Source organism: Vanessa cardui, chromosome 6 (genome assembly GCF_905220365.1).
Source record: "Vanessa cardui chromosome 6, ilVanCard2.1, whole genome shotgun sequence".
Classification (NCBI taxonomy): domain Eukaryota; kingdom Metazoa; phylum Arthropoda; class Insecta; order Lepidoptera; family Nymphalidae; genus Vanessa; species Vanessa cardui.
The window spans coordinates 8,646,185-8,665,268 of NC_061128.1; the positions used below are offsets into that span (position 1 = coordinate 8,646,185).

Sequence of the window (19,084 nt, forward strand, 5' to 3'; positions counted from 1 at the left end):
TACTGACCAGAAGTTGTAAAGGAAATTCTATAATGTAATACATATTTTTACCCTGATTGGATGGATTTATTTATAAATAACAGAGAGTATGATTATGTTTATAAATCATACTCGTGGTCTTCAAAGCCTCACTGGATATGTGTAGGATAAAACATAACAACCGTATTAGTTTTGATAGCGGCTTATCAAAGTTTAACTAACGTTTCTATAAACTGTTAATATAATCTTACCTTATAACTTTATGAATATGTTATGTTCTCACTAATACTATACTTATCTATATGATATAACACAAAATATGTCTAGAGTTATTAATTAGAAATTTTGAATAACGTTTATAACATTGCCTTATTTAAAAAATAATATTTTTTTAACAGTTAACTCTTGATATATTATGCATTCAGTAGTTGATGTTATTTCGCTGTAAGAAGCTTTATTTAAAGTCGCGGTAAAGGATTTGCTCTGCTTGCAATATCTCGAAGTACGTGATGTTTTATTGAATTACCGAGATTTCCTTTTGTACTCACTGAAACCTTTTAACAAGGTTGCGCTTAAAGTATCTGTTGAATTAAGAAATATCAGACTTTTCTTGAATAAAATATGCAATCTTTATTAAAATCCAGAAGGACCTTTGTTTGAATTGTGGAAAATGTTAAATAAAAAACCGCTACATTTAAATGAATTCAAGAACCCTTTATAACATATCTTTGTAACGTTGTTAAGGATTAAAGCTTTAAGACGACCTTAATGAAACAATATGCAAACAGTACCAAGTAATATTCAAGTAACTGTAATTCAAAACAGCTTACAAGACCGTATATCGAACGGCAGACTTGCGCATGTCGACTTGCCTTTCATACTCGTACCATTGATGTTTTTAAAAAGTTGAACAGCTTTAAATTTAAATATTAATTTAATCGAGTAAAAAAATTGACTCAGAAGTAGTTATTATTTGTACTGTAATGTTATTTTCAGATTGGTCGAAATCGATTCTTTATTAATATATATTCGGCTGATTCGGTTAATTAAGTATCTATGTTTGGCTATTCGGCACAAATTCCTAAAATTCTAACCATTAAAAGTTCTCTGACTTGTTTTATAATTATTGTGTTAAATTTCAAATTAATATTTGTTTTAGCTAAGTAATGTAGTTAGATCGAATTTGTTACTGTCTTGAGATATTATCTCTTGAAATTTAATGTCACGGAAATGACCAATTACTCAAGCTATTCCTTTCATTCATTGTCTTTTTGTTAATAGAAGCATGTTCAAAGCTAATGCCGCTCCAATGCATTCATATGCACATATATCTGAATATTGCGAAAGCTCGATACCAAAATCTTACCAAGTAATCGGGTGCATATTCGGTTCGGTAGCATTTTTATTAAACGTATGGCCGACTCGTAAAAGCCAAAACCAAATATCAGTGGATCGAGGCTGCCATAAGTCTAGATCTGTCTATAGGTATTTTTAGAATACAATACCGTCGCTCGAAAGTGCAGACAAATTAAACGTCAAGTTTCTTTTAAATTTTACACAAATAATTATATAATTTTACAAAGAGGCAATGTTCAATTTATCTGTTTAGATATAATGTATTTAATATAACTATCTTAAAAATATTGCATTATAATTAATGAAATAAAAGTGTACGAGCATATTTGATATCTTTACTGTTTACACTAACGATTGTTTTATTACATTGCATGTATTGCAGATGAGTTAGCCTAGTAGTATATAACTGGACGTATATTACGGGAAATTACATAATTCTCTAGTTTTGGAAATTCAATCTAAGCGCATAAATATAATTGAAGTATCGCAGTGATTTCGCTTAACTTAGTTATTTAAGATCAAATTGTACTGTCAAGAGTTGAGATGGCCTAGTGGTTAGAACGCGTGCATCTTAACCGATGATTGCGGGTTCAAATTTCATAGAAATTCTGCCACATGTGCATTCCACCAACCCGCATTGGAACAGCGTGGTGGAATATGTTCCAAACCTTCTCCTCAAAGGGAGAGGAGGCCTTTAGCCCAGCAGTGGGAATTTACAGGCTGCTGTTACTGTACTGTCAAAACTTAATCATAAACCAAAATATTTATTTCTACATTAATATCACTCGTTCTTTGAAACTAATCGCATATTCAAAATAGTTGAAGTATTTTTTACCGAACTCTTAGCTACTGAAAGTCGAAGCAGACTATTAAAGTAAAGTGACACAATTAAATCAACAATTATAAAGCTTTTTCGGTTTTATTTTCAATCAAGACATCTAGATGTACGATATTCATCATGCATCATTATATTCATTAACAGATCATGATACCAATATAACTTTCATGCTAATAAAGGCTAATACGTAGAGTATTATCCAAAACCATGTTCAAATTTAGAAATAATTTTAGGAAATTTTAAGAGACTAAAACACACATGTATAGATTTTAATATCGAAAAAAAAGTTTGTTTTAATTCTCGTACACAAGATTTATTTTTAATTTGTTCGCGTGGGTAAATAAAATTAATGAGTCCGCGTTTAATGAAATTTTACATTCTCGTTATTCGTTTGTTTAATTTGTTACTCAGAGAATATTTTTATTTGACTATTATTTATAAATATTTTTAAAAATAGAATCGAATAATTAAATTATTGATCTTTTTTACGAAATACCAGAACTAATTTGTATTTAATATAATATGTTATTTTATGAAATGCGTGACAAAATTAGAATGAAACTAACGTTAAATAAGTACATATAAACACTGACAACTCAGCTTTCCATTCTAAGTATAAATGCTTTTAACATTTCAGCCTGTGTCCACGAAATCCTCTTGTCTGTCACACCAACTTCGACAGTACTATAATCTGTGATGTTTTGTAGAGTGGAGATATCTTAAAAAATGCTCTTAAGATACCATGCATAAAGAAGAGTCTGCATAAAGAATCTGTTTTTGAGTAAAGTTACAATATTATGTAAACTTTCAATAAATACATGAAAGCAGACATTATTGTGAGGTCCTTTTGGAACATTTTCAATATTTGAACAGCATGTGAAATTTCTTAAATTCATCGTATTTTTTCAATGGATTTATTTTTTACACACTCAATTCTGACTTTCGCAATTTTCGTTTGTTTTGTATTTTGTCAAATAATGTTATTTAAATTAAAAAAACAAATATAGACTTAGCGTGACTCTGTATTTTTTATGTTATTGGTCGGCACAATTAATTTATGGATTTCGTGCAACGATCACATAAACAATAAAATGCCGTGATAAATTAATTCCCTGAGCATATCGCGCCTTTGAAGATAAGGTAGACTAGCACGGTTTGGATCAAATAACAATTATCTGCTTAACGAGCTTAATAGACTAGTGATTCCTTACAAACCTACAAACTAAAACAATTCATACATGAACTAAGTTATGATATGGGACTACAAGTACTAAGTCCATTTAAAATATATAAATAAAATTATAGTCTTTATAAATAAATTTCAGGTACATATTTAGTTTTAAAATATTTGCTAAAATTGTTCATAACACAAATTATGAATTGACAGATTTCACGCAAACAATACACTATAGAATAATTAAATCGAAATACACATAACATATAATAACTTTGTTCAGAGAACTTAATTGAAAGCATTAAGTGTGAAATTGTATGTTTTGTGTTTATACAGACACACGGTTTTGTCACTTTGACACTCATTGTTTGGGTAATAGTAAATTAATGCTTTTTTAAATACACAATATTCAAATCAAAGAAAATGTAGGCATTCGAATCGAGGCATTATTCGTTAGTGATCCAATGTTTCCCCACGAGACCATTTCAAATGATAAGTCATTTCAAAAGAGGAAACACAGACCTCTTCTGTGTCTTCTTAGTTGACATATATGTACTATAGAAGATACAATGTTATTTGAAACATGCATGTTTCCTAAAATATTTTTCTTGATTGTCGAGCACGAGATGAATAATGAACGAAAATGAAACACACGAGGATTCAGTGTTGTTGCGATCTTCAGTTAAAATGGAACCAAATAAATTTTCGTAAATACGAGTATTCCGTTTCAAAAATATATATTAAAAATGGTATGACATGAATAATATTATTCTTATTTTTTTTTTTAAACTAAGATAAATCTTTTCAGTATCCGAATAAAGTAAATTTTATTTTATTAAATTTATTTCAAAGGTTATTAAATAACAAGTATAATATTTAATTATAAATAATTCGAAAAAAAAAAAATTAGTTTCTATCTTTATACACTATACTATTAACTGTTACTATAATCTTGGGTTTGTGATTTAGAGAGACCATTTCAGAGATATATTACTCAATATGGTAGACATTATATACATAGGTTCCGATGTGTTATTTACGAATTGACAGACACCACATCTATAAAATACAAATGAATCGAGTTGGTAGGATCTTTGTTCGAGGAGTTTCAAGACATAAAGGTATACATATACTGCTAACCTACCCATGTGGTTGTTATCCATGGTTGGCGTGATTATAAGCAATATTCGAGCGAATTAGTGATGCGCGGAAACGTGATCGACCACAAATTCTAGATATTGAGTGTCTTGTGATGTATACACACCATCTATATATATAGTAGTGTTAGGTCCTTAACAAATATATAGTCGATAATTTTATATTTAAATATATTTTTCATTTTGTTTTAGGGATTATATAATTTTATTGTTTATATCTAAGTTGACATTAATAGTAATTTAAAAATAATACCAACAGTTATTCAATATTTTTAAAACTTTAATTATTAGTATACTTCCACCTCGATCCGTTTTAATCAATTCATATTGAATATATTTTCATATTTTCTATTCCAACCATAAAAAGGAGAAAATCCAAATACACAACATTTGTCAGCAAATTGACGCAAAATTACTAGTCGAGACCTTGATTAATCTAATTTGATGATGATTTGCAAAACAGTTGCGATTTGAACGTCCTCGAAACTGTAATCAGAATTTTGGAAGTAAAATTAAACTAGAAATAAGTAGTTAAATGGAATGGGGTTGTATTATAAATAGAAATAAATTAATAATGAACTCTTAGTAGTGCACAATATAGCTGAGTTACTATCAAATCGCATTAAATAAGTAAATGTAAGTTTGTTTACCTTTTTTCCTACTTCCATTGGAATATGCTATATGTTTCGCATGTAGTATTTCCACGAGTTATTTACATATGGTAGCACTCGTCGTGTTTCGAATCTTATAACCTTGTATATCAATTCTTCGTGTGATTAACCAGTCGACGAATTGTTACTAAAATCTTGCATTAAACCAAAACAATTAGCCCCCTGGCTAGGCTGGAACGACGAAATTCGTTTGAAGCAAAATTAAATTTCATTTGCGCAAAATGTCTGTTTACGTCTTTCCAATTATTTTTTCAATAAATAAACAATTTAATTTATACAAAGTTCAGTGGTTTGTCTAAACGAATCCATTATTTTTAGAAGTGAGCACAAAATATTATAATTAAAGTCTACGTATTACAATGTGCTATCAATTAACTTTCTTGAGCTGGGTCTTACGAAAGGAAAATTAGCAACTTTAGCGTTGTTGACACGTATCGTTGACAAGAGTTTCTTTAACTACATTAAGTTTGCAACGAAAATTGTCGGGCGTCGCGTATTCAGAATATCAAACAGTTGCAAATGCAGAAATTGCAAAATAAACAGTAATCACAAGTTTTTCTTTAACGATACAAATGAAGAAGATAAGGAGAATTGTAGTTGTTTTAATTTTTACTTCATTAAGTAAAATGAAGTAAATACTACATGCATTATAATTTTAAAATATTAAATAATAGAAGTATATATTTTCTGGCTTAAGAGATCCTTTTTTAGTAAGACGTAGACTTATGACGCGACGTTACGAAATGAGTGACTATTTCGAGACGAGTCATTGGTTGTTTTGCTTGCATATTTATGTATGTATATATAGATTTCTAAGTTATTTTTGTTACATTTGATAACATAAAATAATATTTCCTCTGATATAATGCATAGAACCTGAAGGAAGAATTACAAAATAGATAAATTAATTATTTTTAAAAGTAGCACTATTGCTGTTAGAGTTTTCACATATGACATTACCGACCGTACAAAATAACATTGAAAATATCATATTAAAACACGTTTTTCAATTTCTGTAAAAACTTTTGCATGAAAAAACCTTGTAATTGGAATTTGGTAAAAAGTGAAATAGTTTTAAAAACCAGCCATATTCTTTGTCATTGAAGTTGCTTTTTAGCTCTTTTTTATTCAATATCTTTAACGTTTGTTAAAAAAACACATCGCACGAATATCTTTACGTTCTTTATTTAAATCTATTGGGAAATTATAAGATAGTGCTGTATTTTTTAACCAGCTAGGTTAACAGCTCTTTCTCGTATAAAAGAAATAAATGAATATCTTTTGTAATTTTCTGAACGTCGCGTCGTAATACATTTCCCTTGTTATTTTAGACGATTTCATAAAAGTGTGATTGCAGTTATACTAATAGTATATGATTTGTCACTTTCATAGCATTTCTGAATTTCCGATTTCTTAAATAAAACCATGAGAAATATTACAACAACATTTCTATTATTATATAATTTTCCTTTGCTTCACTGTTTAATTGTTAATTAATAATACCTCTTAAAATTATAACTTAGGTTTTGATAATCGTTAATAATTCCGGGATTTTCGACGAAATATTAGTAATTATAAGCGATGTGTTAATAAGGACCAAAAATAATTTATTAATTATAAATACGTGTATAATTTGTGAGTTGTGTGTCAGACAAGTTTATAATTACCGAAATCGCACGAGATTATAATTTCATTAAAATATAGTAGATGTGAATTTATGACACATGAAAATAAGTTCAAATTGAGCAATGTATCCACCCCCTTTGTAGTTGATAACGCTAGTACAGCGCATTCAGTCCACATCATTTTTCATCAGATATTCAAATATTTTTTATTATTCTCTCGCTACGAGAAAAATTGTGTGCTTATAAAATAAATTGCAGGTATTTTTCCTGCACTAACTATATTATACTGAAAGGAGATTTGATCTACAAAAGCCATACACTATTTCCGATTGGAATTAGATTATTAAGTACCGTTTAAAAAAATCGTTTAAGGCATGTTATGCAAACTTAACCAATTTCCTCAATCAGTTTATTATTATTTATTATATTATTATTACTTTGAAATGTTTTTAAGTCATTTTAGATTATTAATATTTTCGTTATATATTATAATGTTTTATTGGACGACCTTTTCTTCAGTTTTTTTTTAGTTTAGCATACTAGGAGGTTTGTTGCGAACCTTAGCGGGAAAGAAACTCGTTTATTATGTAAACCAGTGTTATCCATAATATTACACTTGTTATTATCAATTGAAAGAACATTATTAAAGAACCAATGTTATGAGCTGGAGCTGTGTAAAAGCCTTCAGCTTTTACTCACCTCTAGCAAAGCTCCAAACAAGAATCCAAAGAGTCGTATCTTATTCCAAATGATGTTTTTGTCCCATTTGCAGTTGAAACTCTTGGAACTTAAACTAGTAGTGTAAAACATTCAATTTAATTCCTTGCCTACCTACTGCCTCCACTGGTGACGAGAGAGCTGGTTAATTTTTGCCCAGAGGATCGGGATCGCGAGTCAACAAGGAAAGGCTGATAGCATTTTTGACACCATTCCACACGATTTATACAGTTTTCATTTTTAATTCTTATATGCTTTAAGTTAATTTTTCCTATGCAAATAAATTATAATACATATATGAGCAAGGAAATAGAAAGTGCACCTGCATTTGTAACACTCAAATCTGTCCATAACAGGCTTGTTCTGGTTAACGCAAAACGTGGTAATTAGGCGTTCAGAAGAATTATACTACATTATAAATTTACCTCATCAGCAATTTACATTAATTTTACTGCTATTATGTTATATAATTTCATAATCCAGCGTAATGTTACCATAATATAACACGAGTTACATTACTACTTTCCAGTAAAATGTTTGCTATACGTGTTTAAGAAAGTTAGCATGAAATAGTAACATTAACATTTTAATCAAATAAGTAATTCCAAGCATAACATTTGTGCTGACAACTTTGTCTCGGATTTAGAGCACGTCTTCCCTGGTATAAGAAAACTTTCTTCATTTACACTAACAGTTGTGATATTTGTAGTTTATCCGAGAAAGAAAATAACTAATTAACTAAATAATCAATGACTAAATCACAATCCTCAAAACTAAACCTCTAATAGTTAATTATGTTTCAAAAGCCATTCGCATTGTTTCTTATATAATCTTTAATACACCTATAAACATGACTCATGCATGTTTATAGGTGTATTAAAGTATCGGATACCATTGGATAAAAATATAATTTTACAATCAAATCTAATCAAATTTTGTATACCTAATTTAATATCTGTTAAGACTCTCAGAAACTAGTCGTAAGTTATGAAAAGACTCGCTAGTTAATAAAGTTTAATTACTTATAAGGCGTGTTCACGACTTGGGAACTATTTAATTACCGGAAACAGAAATGTATCTTATATAATATGAGGTATATTTATCAAAATACCAATTACCATCTTATTCTTTCATGGGCTAGAGCAGAAATAGATATACTAATAAAACTAATTGTCATGTTATCTCATATCCCAGTTCAACGTAGTGGAACCTTTTTTTACTTGGAAAATAGTGAATAGAATGTTGCTAACATAAAATCATTGATTAAATCCAGGCAAGCACCAATTACTTGTTAACCCTGCGTTTTTAAGCTAAATTTATTTTTGTGATACATATCGTCCTCCAATGTTAAAGAAAATATTGCAAAGAAACCTAAAATAATCGGATAAAATTTACCTAAAAATTCTACCTCCATTAATAAATATATAGGTAATAATTTATACTTTGAAACAAACCATTCATCAAAATTAATTTTGTTGACATAACTGTATTAATTTTAATTTATGAAGCCTGTGAACTGTTTTGTTAAAAGCATTAAAATTAATCTCTTCAATACTGAATATTATAAATAAACAATCAAAATCAAAGGCACTTCTGAATCATTTAACGGACAAATTAAATGTAAAGCTACCGAAACGCAATACAGATTTTTACCGAGAAGCAGCAGCAAGTAATTCAGTAGTTGCTCTTTTCCAATTAAATGAAATTGGTATGTTGATTAAAATCTACTAAATAATTATATATCCTGTAGAGAAAATAACGAATACGAACTCTTAGCTTTATATAAGTCTATACTCACAAACTTTACTTGGTGGTAGGGCTTTGTGCTAGCACGTCTGGGTAGGTACCACCCACTCGTCAGTTCTTACGCCAAATAACACTTACTCAGTATTGTTGTATTCCGGTTTGAAGGGTGAGTGATCCAGTGTAACTACACGCACAAGGGACATTACACCATAGTTCCCAAGGTTGGTGGCACATTGACGATGTACAGAATAGTTAATATTTCTTATAGTGTCATTGTCTATGGGTGATGGTGACCACTTAACATCAGGTGGCCCATATGGTCGTCCACCAACCTATACCATAAAAAAAGAACAAAAAAAAAATATTACAGGACCTTTCAAACCTTCTTTAGAAAGTATTTTTAAACTGTTTCTATACCCAATGAACGTTTCATATCTTTTGTGGCTTCAATTTATCTTGTCGCGTACGTTGTTAAATTGAAAATGTGACTGATAATCTATGCCAAGTTATAATATTTTACTGTCTCTAATAAATAGTTAGAGTCATATTGATTAATAACTAATAACAAATAATTGAATGCTAGATCATCTCACGTTTGATTTTTGAGTAATTTATAAAAAAGGCTTTTTGTTAAAAGACATAACAATTTTGAAATTACTATTTGTTACAATATTTCATCAAAAGCTGTTATATTGTTTTCTTAATTATGAACTATATTCGGAACCACGAGTTTTATACTCAAAGTTTTTGTCTCCTGCATTGAGCTAATATACGAAACAAGTTAGACTAATTAAGAATATTAATTATAAGTATTTTGAGTTGAAATTGACTCACTGAATAAAATTAAGGAAAGCTCAAGTAGTATAATGTACATGTATTAGGTAATATTTGGCGAAGTGATTAGTTACGATCCATCTACGTATTAGTGTAAGCCCATCACAATGAAAAGTCACAAATTAAATCCCGAGGCGAAATGTATCTCCAATTAGCCATACATATTTCAAACAAGTATTTTTTTTTGAAGATTTAATTTCATTTAGTGTTTGTGAAGAAAAATAAAATTCTCGAACATATAAATAAATATGCGTTTAAAAATTATCGATTAGCTAAAATCGGCTTTTGTGAAAAATTGTGTTCTTAATTAAATCAGATTATAATGTTGTCTTAAATTTTCGCGATTATTACAAATTTAAATAAAACTAGTTATAACGGATTTTAATCGCGTATATTAATTATTTTGGATATCCAGACGTTTCGAGCACTTTACAGCGTTCGTGGTCACGGGTAGAAACTCGAAACGTCGGGATGTCCAAAATAATTAATATACGCGATTAAAATCCGTTATAACTAGTTTTATTTAAATTAGATTATGTTCAGTAATTCTAAGATATAATATTTATATTGATTATTCGTTTCAGATGAATTGTTTATTACAACGTATGAGTAAAAAATACCAATTTTATTGGAATATTTAACAAATCACAAAGGATACTACGAAACACATAAATGATACCTCTAAAATATAGTAAATAACGTTATAATATAAAAAAATATATGAAAAACCGAGGTTAATATGATATGAATTAATTATCAGAATGTGTAAGTTTTTGAAACGATGTCCTACATTATAAAAAAATTGGATACTTTTAATTTATTTTACCCTTTTTCCTTCTTTTTATCAACAACACATAATACCGAATTAAATAAAAAATCTGCTGAATAATATAGATGAAGAAGGCACTGAGCTGGTTTGTCCTTCTTTATTTAAATTTCTATTATTTCACGTGAATGTGACCAAACCTTTTCACAAGTATGTACGCAATGTCCCCGTCTATATCCGTGAAGGCATGTTGCCAAAGAGCCCGGGAAGCGTCACCTGAACAGCGCGTCTGGCTGACGCATCAGACATTCTTCTCGGATATGCGCATGGCAAACTCCAAATATCTCCTCGATTCATTGAAATGGTATGCAAAACAAAATTCCAATTAACAATGTTAACTAAATTATAATTAGTATAAAACTAATTAGGCCCAGGCAAAAAAAAATGATTATTTTTAATATCATTTTATTATTATCATTTCAATCGATTATATGATAATATTCTTAATTTGTGGTTACTATTAGATCCTTCTCATCGTTTAAGGAAAACTTTATAAGTAAACCTACATAACGTGTCGAATTAAATTAAATGACTTGCCACCCACCCGCAGTGAATCAGCGAGATGGAATAATATCCAAATCTTCTCCTGAAAACGAGAGATGGTCTAGCAGTGAAATATTTACTGGGTGTTACTTTAAAATTTACTTGATGCAAGTACTATTCAGTGGAATATCATATGTAAATGCAAACTTCACAAGTTCCATACAAAAAGTACTAAGCATATATTCAATATCATTATTAAACTATATTATTTATTAACATAAGAGTTAATAATATTAAATGCTTAAAATATTTACAAATATGAATTATAAATAGTTATTGTATAAGTCATGACAGCGTGGAATAGTGGCAAGAATGCTAGCAGCATTTTTCCGTTCATCACTTATATATTATATACATATATTATATTTATATTACTTATTTTTAAGACAGAAGAGTTTTTGCGCATAAGGTAACTTTAAACCAGGGTTATTTTGCTAAAGGTTATAGTGTATAAAAGGTCACAGCCAGTGTTCGTCAACGCTATTGTGTAGAGAAAGGTTTGGGATTCTAACAGTATGAATAGAAAGTCACGGGTTGGTATTTTAAAATAATCTGAGAGATCCTGTGTGTGTATATATGTGTGTGTGAGTTGAGTGACAACTGGGTAAACCGGAAAATAGGGAAGACACATAAATCAGAAAATATGTAGTATTGACCGCAAAGTCAAGCCAAGTTGATATTAGGTACCTAAATATCGTGGTTTGGAATTCAAGCCAAAATTTAAAGTAAAGTAAAGTAACGGCCTGTAAATTTCCCATTGCTGGGCTAAGGCCTCCTCTCCTATTAAGGAGAGGGTTTGTAATCTATTCCATCACGCTGTTCCAATGCGCGTTGGTGGAATGCACAAACCACGAGATGAATTACAAACACAAATTAAGCACATACATATATATATATATAGTGGTGCTTGTCTGGGTTTGAACCCGAAATCATTGGTTAAGATGCACGCGTTCTAATCACTGGGCCATCTCAGCTCATGGTAATAAAGTATTAAGGATTTCGTAGTGTTAATTATTTACATGAGTAATGTATTTATTTGATGTTTAAAGATATGCGATACAGTTTATGTTCCTTAGTATTTGTTTTTATTTTTCATTAAATTGTTTATTTTACATGTTCCGTTCCATTTTTCTCAAATACCTCGCTAAATAAATTGTGCCGAAACGACGAGTAAAGCTTTGTAATGAATTCAGAGATTGTTGATATTAATTCAAGGACTCGAGGGCAGAGGAAATATTTTTAAATCTTTTTCGGTTATTAATAACGAATATATTAATAATTCATGTATTAATGATGATTTTACTCATATATTATTTATAGTTTGTTTGACTATTAAAAGATGAAAGAGCAACTAATATTTGTCAAATTTAAATGCAAAATAATTTATCAACATATTAAACCAAGTTTGTAGTTAATACTATGAACTAATCTTTAATAATTTATTGTATTTCATCTAACTACATAAAACTAGTTACCAGCTAACTAACAAAACATTAAAAGAGAGTTAATATATCTGTGCATGTAAGTAAATGAAGTTATAAAATTAGTTTAATGTGTATTATCTTACATCGTACATAATAAATAGTAAGAGAAAGGGAAGATTTGTGCCAGTTCACTCTACCGCCGCGTAAAATAACTTCGTTCCAAAAATAAAACAGAGAAGAAGATATTTTTTACTTTTTCTATGTAGATTTAACGCAATCGCATTCAGTTAGATAAACAATTAAATATTATCCAATGATGATCATTAAAAAACAAAGTCCTGAAATAAAGCAGTCAGACATAGCAGCAACGCTGAACCTACGTCATAAAATATTGTGATTCAAAAGAAACCAATGGCCCTTGTTTTATAACGTGCACTAAGAGAGAATATTTATTTTGTATTTTAAGGTTGCGCTATACTATACTTTGCTTAAATGCATCCAATCGAACCGTCCAAAATATTTGTTTGCCATGCAATGACAAAATATTGTACGTTTTCATATTAGATCAACTCACTGGCAACTATGGAAAATAGTGTTTAACTGTTAAAGCGAAGAACTAGTATTATAAAAAATATATAATATAAGAAAGGAAAATATGTGGCCTTAAGCAATAGAAGCTTGTACGGTTATATTTACAATGGATATCACCGGACAGGCTGTCCGCAATTACAAAGATTAATAATGGAATTCCAAGCAAAAAATAACTCAATGTATATGAAATAAGACAATATGTAAGCGAGAAAAGGTTCTAATTAAAAAAAACTTACAATATAAAAAAGAATACTACAATATGATATAAGATCATTTCATATTAAACTCAGTCAAAAATTTTCTATGATATTATATTACAAGTTATGTTGCTTAACAATTTTGCTTCCAACTGCATGCCAATTAGTTTATATGTCGTAGTTCGTAGCTAGTTCAAGCTTCTAGTTGCGAATATTTTATGTACTACCTACGTAGATATATGAAGCTTACATACACACGTGTACAATACTTGTATATAGTTTTAATAGAAAAATCAATGACGGCGTAATGAGAACACGTAGTAGATGACAAGGCAGTTTTTTAGGAATTAAGTTATTTTTAATACGATTTGACAATGACTAAAGCGAAAGTAAAAATTAAAATACGGTATGCTGTAACCCGTTGTAAATTTTACCCAAGGATATTTTTCCTTATGTACATCAATTTTACAAGCAATGTAAAAAACACTTAACATACGTTAAACCAATCCAATAGTAAATGCATTTCCAAGAATTTACGGCATAATTTTAATTAAATTAACTTTAATTATTATAATTTTCGAATTTATCAAAGTAAAATTTACCATCACTTTTGTTTTAATTTTACATTTTGTTAGAAGTATTGTGGTTTTCTTTTTAATGAAACAATAAAACAATTCTTTGATAACACATTTAAAATGACAAAGAAAATGTTAAATGAATCTGTAAAAGACAATCTTGAAATCAGACAGTGAAAGAACATTTCAAAGAAAATTCGTTCAATTGTTATTCAAAGTTGACATTTCTAGAAAAATTATTAAAAATATTTTATTATGTACATTTATATAGTATTCAATGGTAATAATTGCATTACAATTTAGAGTTTTCTCAAGATGATGTCAAACACCGAATACAAATTATGAATTTATTAAAAAGCAAGACGTGCTTTATCTTACTAACCTACTTGTTTTAAAAAGAATAATATTTTTGTTATACAGTATATAATAAAATTCAAATAAAACTATCTAAATCTGTACCAAGCGATTTAAAATTTAAAAGAAACCTGTATAATAATATATATTTTAAAACTATGCGTTTCGAAGGTAATGTGAAAATTGTTGCATTTTCCAAATCCACGAAAAAACTGTCAATGTGAATAATTTGGAGCTTCCACATTTAGCAAACTTTCATAGTCTCAGAAATATATCAAATTATTAAAAACAAATACATATTTATTATCCTTTATATCTACTCAAATCGGTACGAAATCGATGGAAATATCAGACAAAACAGAACTAATGACAAACATACAAGACTTCTACAATTATGTATTTAAAGGATAGTTTTTCGCTAAAATTATAAAATAATCAAATACGTAGTTAGGTACAGACCGTTTCAAAAATGTGTTGTTGTATTTAGCTATGTAATTTAGTTAGGAATTAATTTATCATTTGAAGTAACATATTTATTTAGCTTTATAGACAGGTAAAAATTAAATAATTCAATTAAACGGTTTGCAAGATTTATTTTGCTAACGCTAATATTATATAGAAATGGATGATATAGAAAACTTCGATCGCTATAGCACAGTTTCAATATTAGCGGCATCTATTAGCGACGTAGAGACTTACCTAGTTTCAGATCCAACTACAGTCCAGCCCCGCCTACGGCGTATAGCGCGGACTTCAGCGGTAACCACGCGGTCACGGGTCCTTCGATGTCGGTTCGCGTTGGCCGCAAGTAGCGCAGTGGCGCCCTCCTCCAATTCAGCGATTGGCAACATTATTCCAAAGGTTCGAGTCAAAGTTTAAACGAATGTGTCGTGAATTATTGAGATGTCGCCACTGTTCAAGTACATTTGTCACATTTTCTTTCAATAAAAATTGTAACGAATCTAAACAATGTTTAGTAAAAGAAAAGTTTTTTAATCAAAGTATAAAAGCAATCATTGTACAATTATTTACGTTTAATTTAAGTTTTCAGAAATAACACAACCTTCAGTAATAATAACTTTACTTTTCTAAAAAAAATACAACTAGTTTCGTTGTATAAACAACAAGAAAGTAATACAAAGGAATATATAATTGGTGTATATATTTATTTATGATAGAAATGCGAAAATACGAAAATACTTTGTTAATATTTCGAAATTCGTAACGCTTAAATTTTAATAAATATAAGTTATTTAGGGCCGTGCTCACAAACGTTGTTAAACGAATGTTTAGTACAAATAATAACATTAAAGCACTGATTTTTTCCTTTCTGTTATATTGATTTGATATTTTTAAGATGGTAGGAGAGTGAAGATAATTGCTCAACTCAACTTAGCAACTTAAAAGTTAGTATTTAATAGTTTGTATAATTATTCTATATTATATATGTATTTATTTTCGTCTCAAAGTCTATAATAAACACGACTTTGATCTTAAAAATATTCTAAAATTGCTTCTCAATATTATTAGACTTTGCCATGACGAGCAATAAATCAATCACTAGAAAAACTTTTTGAAGAAGTTTATTTTTCTGCTCCCTGACGAATAAAACACTTTTACAATAGGCTATTCCAGACGTTGTTCTGAATAATTTATTTTAAAATTTTCTCATAACCCACTTAATAGTTTTATTTTTGTAAAGATAACATTGTAAAGTTTATAATTGGACTGGTATAAAAAAAACATTTGACAACACATTTTAACTTTGCAAACTTTTGCCACAGAAAATGTCTAGAGACTATAAATACATTAACAAATGATTACTACAACAATACTTTAAAAAAATATTTACGCGAGATGTTACGATATCTACATTTACGATGTTTCTTATTAATCTGTCAATCTGTGCGTCTGTAAAACAGCATTTTGAATGAATATTAGAATTCTAACATGCTGTAAACACTAGTGTCGCCAATTGTATACAGAAAATAAATTTGATGAACTAACTATCCTCGAAGCTGTCCGCGTCAGAATTTTATTTTCAAAAAAAAAAAGTATCATATTTGACTATGTTCTTATTCAGCAACAAACAGACAGAGGTTCACGTATAAATTTGTATTATTTATTTTTTAATATTAAAATAATTGTAAACTAAGCTTCTAAACCTATTATTTTTTTATAGATTTTTTTATTTTTACTATTTTGTTACCTAGAAATCGTAAGATTGATCTCTGGCGAAATGCGAAATGATTGTCCGTTTGATGATTAGTCGGAAGCAACAGGAAGTTTGTACTAAAAATAATGTGTATAATTTTCTTCTAACACATTCCACGATCAGAGTTGCTTTTAAGTATTTTTTTGTAATATCATCAATTCTATTCTAATGAAACATGACGTGGAGCGCTATTTCAACAAATTAAAAAATCGTACTGCCTGAGCCAGAGCACGTCCTCTCTCTCATTATTTATTTGACACTTTTAACTAATTACAGTCACTTTAAAAGATGAATAGTAGTATTCAAAAATAAACTACAATATTAAACAATGCGTGCACAGTGTAAGTAATACTAGTTAGACTAAATTAATTAATTAAAGACGAGTTTTAGAGCTGATTCTATTACGTTGCTCCACTACGCTTGTCCAATGCGGGTTGGATACACGTGCGGCACCGCTAAGTACGTATTATAAACTCAAATATGCATATAAAAGCTTTTTGATGCTTCAACAGATTTGACCAGATTTGATCCTGTAGCATTCGGTTATATATAACGTTGTACTTGTACTTTTACTACACACTAGGCCATCTCGAATTTTTAAATGTGAAGCAAAAAAGAGACAGTTAGGTTAACAATATTTGAATATTGTTAATCTAACTGTCTCTTTTTTGCTTGCTTTTGATTCACACACACACACACATACACACACACTCTAACACACACAAACAATCTCTCCAATACATACAACAATTTAATGTAATGAGCACATCTTGTTAATAAGGCGGTGTGGGGACCTGGAGACCTGTAATACAGGTATTCTTATACCCATCACGGGCTCCAGTCTCTCACAAATGTCTTCTTATGTAAGATGTCTATTATGTATGTCTATTATGTATGTAAGATGTCTATAGTATTTTTGTGAAGAGAGAAAATAAATGACTTTATTATTAAAAAAAAATATATATATATATTTATATAATATTAATCTTTTGAATATATAAAAGCACAAAAAAATATCAATTCACGTCAATTCAAAATCTTTTAATAAAGCTCGCCTTCACAATCTTTAATATTCAGAACATGCCAACTTTATGTAAAAGATAGCAGACACAGTAATTTCTTTATTCAGAGAGTTCGCGATAACCCGAGGGCTGCATATTCCCAAATCATATCATTGTGTGTTTAGGAGGTTTTGTGTATTGCGAGAATCCTTATGTTGATAAAAAATTGACCTCGATTTATATATGAACAATTTATTGTTCATATTTATGGATTTTTTTTATTATTGTATTTTTTTAATGACTTCTCCGAGCAAGTAATCGATTTAAATTACATTTCGTGAACATTGGGGAATTAAAATTTCCTATCGTAATTTACATATATTATTTACCTATAATCTATAAAATACAGATTACAAAAAATATGAAACACGTTTTTAAAATAATCTTATATTACACATCACATTGTTGTTTATTTATTTCGTTAAAATTATATTTCTGATTTAAAAATAATACTATAAATATATTTTTTAATTACAATATTATGTCTATTTTACAGCCTACGTCATTTTAAATTGATTGGATAATTAAGACTCACGTAAAGGTTACGATTGCTTGTATACTTTGAAGATTATTAATAATAACACTACATTCTCTTAATTAGTTCACTGGCACAAAAACACAGCTGATTTGTCAACTCAATCACTCACTCTTATCAGCACTCTCTCTTAATCTCACATGTAGTGAAAAGAATTTAGCATACTTTCTCGTTATATTTTAAATTCGATAGAAGTTATATTAGCCAGAGCGTGGTGCGCACTGCGCGTGCGGCTTGGCGCGTAAACTGCAAACTAGCGCCGGCCAACAAAGCTGTTGACACATACACGCAGATATTCCCGTGAAAAATTAAAAAATATTAACGGTGATAACTCTCTGTCTGTCATTACTAGCCTGACTCAGATGCAAAAAATTTAAGAAACGTACAAAGCCTTTACAAAATTTTCTCTAAGCATATTCAAAACAATAGTATACGACGTGTGTTATAAATAATGGACTCAATACATGTATTTACCTAATTTTTATTTTCAATGCACAAATCCAGTATTTAAGCGGTATTTTAACCCTTGTTGTTCAAAGGAATATTGGCTATGTTTTTTTCTATTGTTTTTTATGTTGAATTAAGAACACACCTTCCCCTTTACTTCCAAGCATTTTCTAATTCAAGATAAAGAACAAATTGAGAGAGGAAATCCTACGGTACAAT

At 29.2% G+C, this 19,084-nt stretch overlaps 1 protein-coding gene across 1 annotated transcript in view; it reads right to left on the reverse strand.

Moving 5' to 3' along the window:
- The window catches only part of LOC124530283 (cAMP-specific 3',5'-cyclic phosphodiesterase-like), a 155,233-nt gene extending 136,559 nt beyond the window's left edge, over positions 1–18,674 (reverse strand). Inside the window, exons 1-2 of the mRNA XM_047104363.1 lie at positions 18,419–18,674; positions 15,307–15,569 (exon numbers count right to left, since the gene is read on the reverse strand). Of these exons, the coding sequence (XP_046960319.1) occupies positions 15,307–15,458 (152 nt within the window). The 5' untranslated portion in view covers positions 15,459–15,569; positions 18,419–18,674. The remainder of the gene's footprint in view (positions 1–15,306; positions 15,570–18,418) is intronic.
- Between the last annotated feature and the right edge of the window lie 410 nt (positions 18,675–19,084).